The 6,748-nt window shown below is 47.4% G+C and overlaps 1 protein-coding gene across 1 annotated transcript in view; it reads right to left on the bottom strand.

Moving 5' to 3' along the window:
• Positions 1 to 3,352: 3,352 nt before the first annotated feature.
• The window catches only part of LOC310824723 (rap guanine nucleotide exchange factor 6-like), a gene marked incomplete at its 3' end in the record, with an annotated part of 11,295 nt that continues 7,899 nt past the window's right edge, over positions 3,353 to 6,748 (bottom strand). The window contains exons 5-10 of the mRNA XM_083697982.1: positions 6,302 to 6,454; positions 5,413 to 5,577; positions 4,560 to 4,667; positions 4,134 to 4,337; positions 3,764 to 3,872; positions 3,353 to 3,596 (exon numbers count right to left, since the gene is read on the bottom strand). Coding sequence (XP_083554108.1) covers positions 3,353 to 3,596; positions 3,764 to 3,872; positions 4,134 to 4,337; positions 4,560 to 4,667; positions 5,413 to 5,577; positions 6,302 to 6,454 — 983 coding nt within the window. The remainder of the gene's footprint in view (positions 3,597 to 3,763; positions 3,873 to 4,133; positions 4,338 to 4,559; positions 4,668 to 5,412; positions 5,578 to 6,301; positions 6,455 to 6,748) is intronic.

Genomic DNA, 6,748 nt, shown 5'->3' with positions numbered 1-6,748 from the left:
TCTGAATCACAGGAGTTAGTTACACAAGAGTCTCTTACCGAAAGAGTCCTCTGCGCAGCGCAGGACAGAGAGAGAGAGAGAGGGAGAGAGAGAGAGAGAGAGGGAGGGAGGGAGAGAGAGAGAGAGAGAGGGAGGGAGGGAGAGAGAGAGAGGGAGGGAGGGAGAGAGAGAGAGGGAGGAAGAGAGAGAGGGAGAGAGAGTGACAGAGACAGGGGAGAGGAGAGAGGACAGGACAGAGCGTAAGAACAACAGCAACATACAGTAGCTACAGTACAGTACAGTGTTTGAGTACACAGCAGCACAGAGCAAGACTGGATAACATATTCAGATACACAGAACAGACGGACAGAGAAAGACAGGTAGAGACAGGCAGTGCAGTCAAACACACAAGGGTAGACATACAATACACACATACGGACAGGGTAGATCGAAAAAAATATATATACCCTAACCCTAAATATATATATATATATATGAAAAGACAAATAGGCCTGAATAATGGTTATTTAGTATGAACAACATTTTAACTAACAATAACATTCACAGGTGGAAAACGGTCGGCTAGGAGTGGGCCTAGAGTGTGGTTAGAGACCCTGTCATGTAGGGTCTATAGAGGTCCTATAACATGTACGATATGAGGAGGTGTGGTGTGACTGTGAGGGGGAAACGCTGCAGAGACACTCCCCAGGGTGAAACGCACTGCCCATCGCGACGTAGTCTCAAGCCATCCGATTCAGCCGATGCGGTACGTCTGGAAATAACGGATCCAAGTTTTTGTTGAGAACTTCCGAGAACACGGACGCCTCTACCGACAAATCACGAGTTTTCGGTAGGTGGGGGACTCAGATTGAAATTGGTGGAAATTGCGCCCTCTATAAATCGAAAATAAATCTCAATAGCTGCAGACAGCTAACATCGGAACGCCTCTAGAAGTTAGCGACTCATTGTTTATGCCGGGGAGATGTTGATTATAGATCTGGAAGACAAATAACCACAGTTGTATTTCTTGCGCGCGTCCATCCATTATCAGTTTGACGGCAATAAGCCTGCAGACGGAATGCTGGGAGCATATGTAATTTGTGGGAGGCAACACGACTGGCCCTGCGAGACTAATCGGGACACAGACAGGCCTTACAGCCATCTCGCTAAATCACCCTCGGCTCGGTACAAGTCTAACTACAGGAACAAGTCTATTGCTCGCCAATGGAACGGCAGTAAATCAACCGATTGGTCGATAAGTGAACTCATGCAGAGAGTACGGCACCTCTCTGTCCTTCCTCTGGCTTTCCCCTCACCATCATCATCATCGTCGTTATGAAACAGCACTCTCAGGCACCCAGCACCAAGGCCAGAGGGAAACAGATAGGGAGGGAGAGAAATGCCATCTCTCACCACTGCTTATTCGTAGTTAAAAGTCCTCCCATTACTTCGGTAAGCAGAGAGCTTCCAACAGCTTCCCTCTCATCCTCCTCAGCTAGCACTGAACCAAGGCCGCGGGAATAGAGACAAGCAGGGACGCGGCGGTGTGTCGGTGCTGTTTCTCCGCTGTTTACTAGCACTGAACCAAGGCTGCGGGAATAGAGACAAGCAGGGACGCGGCGGTGTGTCGGTGCTGTTTCTCCGCTGTTTACTAGCACTGAACCAAGGCTGCGGGAATAGAGACAAGCAGGGACGCGGCGGTGTGTCGGTGCTGTTTCTCCGCTGTTTACTAGCACTGAACCAAGGCTGCGGGAATAGAGACAAGCAGGGACGCGGCGGTGTGTCGGTGCTGTTTCTCCGCTGTTTACTGCGGTACAGTAAGAGAGGAGAGGGGATAGAGGACACAAGTCCATTGAGATGAGGTATTGTACTCCCAACATAAAGCCAATCTCTAGAGGGTACGGCTTGTCCTCAATCATACTCCATTAAACTAAAGGGCCACGTCCTCATCAGCACTCTATTGAGAGGGTACTGTACCATAAAGCCAAGCCCGAGACAGCTACGTCCTAAATCATACGCGGAACCAAACTCTCCTCCGCGCATCGGAGAAATGCCACATCAATCCGACGATGAAGTTCACTCTAGGCTAGCGACGGTAGCATCCTCGCTAACGGCCCGCTCGGCTCCGTGTGTTTATGAAAAGCTGCATCTATAATCGACCGCTGATGAAGCCTAACAATGCTAACAATGCTAATCAGCCTTCCTTCATCTCCCCGCCCGCCGCTCCGCCCCGGCTCAGCCAGCGGAATGAATGAAGGCCTTGTTAAGACGTTTTTGTCGGTTGGTGCGTTCAGATCAATGACTGAGTGATGCTAAGTGGCTGGATGAAACGCGGGTAATCAGGAGTCTCCATACCGCGGTGCAGGATGACGACTGTGGACGTAATTACTTAAAAAAACAAAACAACTAGGGGAGCGTACGAGAGGAAATGCATAACTTTATAATAAGTGAGAGAGATGCTTTCTAGTAAGTTTCCTATGTGATTACCGCAGGCGAGGCTTATATAGAGAATAATGAGACCTCTGGGAGGGCGTGAGATGACTGTGAATTGCATGTTTGGGAAGAATATAGGCGACCATTGTGATGGCTTTTCTTTTGTTCTTCCAAGTGTTTTTCTAAAAGCTTTTATGTTCATACGGAACGGATTGTTTTAGCTGTCACTGATATGGGGAGGAATGGAGGAGGATGATGATGGATGATGATGATGATATGGATGTCATCTCCCTTTCATCTCAACACGACTCTTTCAGTTCCTCATTGGTACCCCTCCCCACCCCTCCCAACCCCTCCCATCCACTTCTCAGAAGAACAAAACAGCCCTTGTTCCCAACTCCATAGACACTACACCCTAGACACTACACCCTAGACACTACACCCTAGACACTAGGGTAGATCTGAGGGGATTTGATGAGAATAAGCAATATGGTGGTAGCTCCACCTTGCCTTTTAATACAGTAGGTCAGGTGGAATTACTGTACCACCATCTTGCTTATACCTATCCAATCCTTTCAGATCTGCGCAAGTATCTGTTGTATGGATTCTGGCCAGGACAATCTGAAACTGGCTAGGGACTATGGGCTCAAGGTTGCTCCTGGACACGGTTCACATCCCTCACACTGAACCTCACGTCTGTCCCGTGCCTACAGAACCTGTAAGGTTTAGGTTCCCTACCCCATCTCACTGACGTTCTCCTCGGTTCTCCTGTAGTACCTGAAGGGTTTGGGTTCCCTACCTCAACACACAGACGTTCTCCTCTGACAGTACCTGAATGGCTCGTCAGTTCTCCGACAGTTCTCCTCTGACTCGTTCCCCTACAGTACCTGAATGGCTTGGGGTTCCCTGACACACGGACACACAGTACACCTGTTCTTACCTAAAGGGTTTGGGGGGCAGGATACTGAAACGGGTCTTCTCCAGCATCTTCCTGATCTTGTTCCTGCCTCCGGAAACCGTGTTGGCCTTCATCTTTTTGGTGCTCTTGTGGTCCGTAGGGAACTCCATGTCCCCCGGGAGATCAGGGATGGAGAAGCGGTTCCCCTTCTTCTCCTGGATCTTAGGGATGTGAGGACCGCCGTTCTTCTTCTCGTGAACCATCCTGCTCAGCAGCTCTTTGAACACTGGAGAGAGAGGAGAGGAGAGGAGAGAGGTCAATGGCAGGACACTGACCAAGTATACTTGATTGATTGATTGATTGAATGATGAGTAAACTGATTTGTGGGTTAAGTAAATATAAAGGTACGGAGTATGGAGGACTGGACACAGCTAAAGGACAGTTGTTACTAACCGAAGATGTTGGTTTTGACCGTGAGGGAGAGGTGTGTGTTGTTCTTGAGGAAGTCCATAGCTTTGAGGTAAGAAATGTTCTCAAAGTTCTGACCATTGATCTCCATGATCTGAAACACAACAGAAAGACACAGAAAGTGTTGAATCGTTTCTCTAGTTTCTCATTAAATCCAATCCAAAATCTAAGCTTTTTCTGAGCATAACGAAAGCCTCCATCCAAAACAACACGACGTCGGCTATATCGGAGAAGAGGAAGCAGCAAGAAATACAACTGTGATGCTCAACAGGAAACAACACGAGAAAAACACAACCCTGGGTTTAAAAACAGAACAGCATAAACATCCAGTCACAGTGTGAACGACCATCTTTACCTGGTCTCCTCGTTTGAGTCCCGTCTCTGCGGCCTTGCTGCCCTCCTCCACCGACTCCACAAAGATGCCGAAGCCCCTCTCGGTGCCCCCTTGCAGGCTGAAGTACAGAGGGGACTCCCTGGAGGGCTTCTGCAGGGTGATCTGTCTCCACTTAGCCTTGGCTGCACAGGCAATGTTCAACAGCCGCAGGTGACCCTTCATCTTCTAATGGGGGCATACAGAGAGAGAGCATGTTAGAGTGTGTGTGTGTGTGTGTGTGTGTGTGTGTGTAACCATAGCAACACCTAGTCCACTGACCTGGCCTAACACATTTGATAGGACAACCTCTGAGTCATCCTTTGTGAGGTGTGAAAATGCAGGTTTTAAGTCATTGTTTCATTGTTTCAGGCTTTAAACAGACCCCAAAACACAGAAAGGTGATCTTACTGTGGTTTCCAGAAGCCTCTCAAACTCCTCCAGGAACCTGGTCATGGCCGGGTCGCCTTCAAAGTCGTTGAAATGGTTGTTGACCCATAACAACACTATCCTTGTGACCTGTAAAAGAGAACATAAAGAGGGCATTGTTTTAAAATAAATCAATTTAAATTCCTTCTTCTAGCATTGTGACTGCCAATGGCCCCTGGTCTGAGCATTGATTACTTTATCTTATGATGACTGTTGGATAGATGATTCACTTACTTAGACAAATGTGTTTGTTGTATGTCGCTTTGGATAAAGGCATCTGCTAAGTGCCATAAATGTAAATGTTTCAAGCTATTCAAGAAAAGCCTCAGAGGACACCCTGTACTTTCTAAGGAAGATAACCATCAGACATCAGACATCTAACCACTGCTGAAGTCACAGATCGCACAGATGGCTGAAGAACGACATTAAGATGTTTGGTTGAGCTAAAAGTCAGGAACTGCAGTGGCTGAAAATATAAATGTTGCTTTGTTCTAATCGAAGCAATGGTTATAGTGATGTAGAAACCACATGTAGAGAGGGGTGTGTGTGTGTGTGTGTGTGTGTGCTTGGATCAGCAACTCTGCCTCTGAGGGGAAGGGCCCCTTTAATAAGAGGAAGATGGATTTTCAAATTCAAATCTCCATAAAGACTATTGACAGCAGGAGACTAATCGTATGTTAAATGAGTTATGGACTACATAAATATAGTATACATAATATCTACACTGAACACATCCCTCTTACATCAAAGACAGCTGAGCTGGCACAAGTTGCATTGATTTCTGTACTGTAGCACACATGCATTTCCACACAGAAACACAAACACACACACACACCGTGTCTCTGAAGTTGTCCACTTTGAACCACTCCAGCAGCTTCCTGCCGACCTCCATGGGGCTGGACAGGAAGGTGCGGTAGGTTAACAGGAAGTCTTCGATGTATGTAGGGTCTACGACAGAGGGCTCCTCCACCAGGTGCATGATCAACCTCTCTGGTGTACCCTGAGAACACACACACATTAATACACACCATGATCAACCTCTCACAAAACAGAGTTTTGAGAGCCAGCACTTTTGAGCAATATTAAAACTATCACTTCATCAATCTCCCCTTTGAGCTGTTAAGACTGTCTGCCATCACCAAGGAGACCACAGTGATGTTTAAAAACGGTGGGAAATTAAGAACAGATCAACCATGTTAACAGATGGAGTTTTCTCAAACAGAGTTTTGTGTTGTGAGCCATCCAGCCGCCCAGGTTGCCGGGGAAACGAGTGTGTTTTCAGGGAACAGAAACTAAAACAGCTTTTTTTTTTAAGTGACATAGAACCAGCAGAGGCTGAAACACAACAGTGAGGACTCTCCAACACCCCTCCTGCTATAGCCGGTGGTTTGGCCCATTATCAGATGGACAACTTCTGAGTATGAGTACATATTTTCAAACTGTCAACTGCAACACTGTTGATATACAACAACATGGGTGGGTTAAGGTTCTGATTAGGATAAGGACTATGGTAAGGGAACAGTTGGTATCGTAGAACAGTTTATTCTGGTTGGTATATAGAACAGTTTATTCTGGTTGGTATATAGAACAGTTTTATCATCTCTAAAATATCTATAGTATGGCGGCCTATGAAATCAAGAATTCCCGAAAAAGTCTCCTTCCTTCCTTACTCTCTCTCTGTCTCTGTCTCTCTGTCTCTCTCTCTCTCTCTCTGTCTCTCTCACCTTGATGACGATGTGTCCTTTCCTGGTGCCGGCCCGGTCCAGCTCGCGGTGTTCCTTCACCATGACGATCTCGCCCTCCTCCTCTACCTTGTGCGTGTTCTTCTCCACATGGTTCAGGATCCGCCAGTAGTCCTCTTGGGCGATGCACACAAACTGGTCCACAATGACATGGGGACAGCGGGTGAACTTATAGTACAGCAGCCTGTTGCTCTGGACCATGGCTGGGTACTCTAACAGCAGCACGGAGGACTCCCGGGAGCAGGAGAGAGGCATGGGAGGGGGACGGGAGGGTGCAGTCCCGCTCCCTTAGCTACAGGTGCCCAGCTAGGCTAGTATATAGCCTAACAGCCTAGCTTCTGTTAGCTACTAGTCACTAGGCTAGTATATAGCCTAACAGCCTAGCTTCTGTTAGCTACTAGTCACTAGGCTAGTATATAGCCTAACAGT

This window comes from Argentina silus, assembly GCF_951799395.1.
Source record: "Argentina silus genome assembly, contig: scaffold_251, whole genome shotgun sequence".
NCBI lineage: Eukaryota > Metazoa > Chordata > Actinopteri > Argentiniformes > Argentinidae > Argentina > Argentina silus.
Note: the sequence above shows the minus strand (reverse complement) of the source record. Positions and strands in the feature narration are given on the sequence as shown.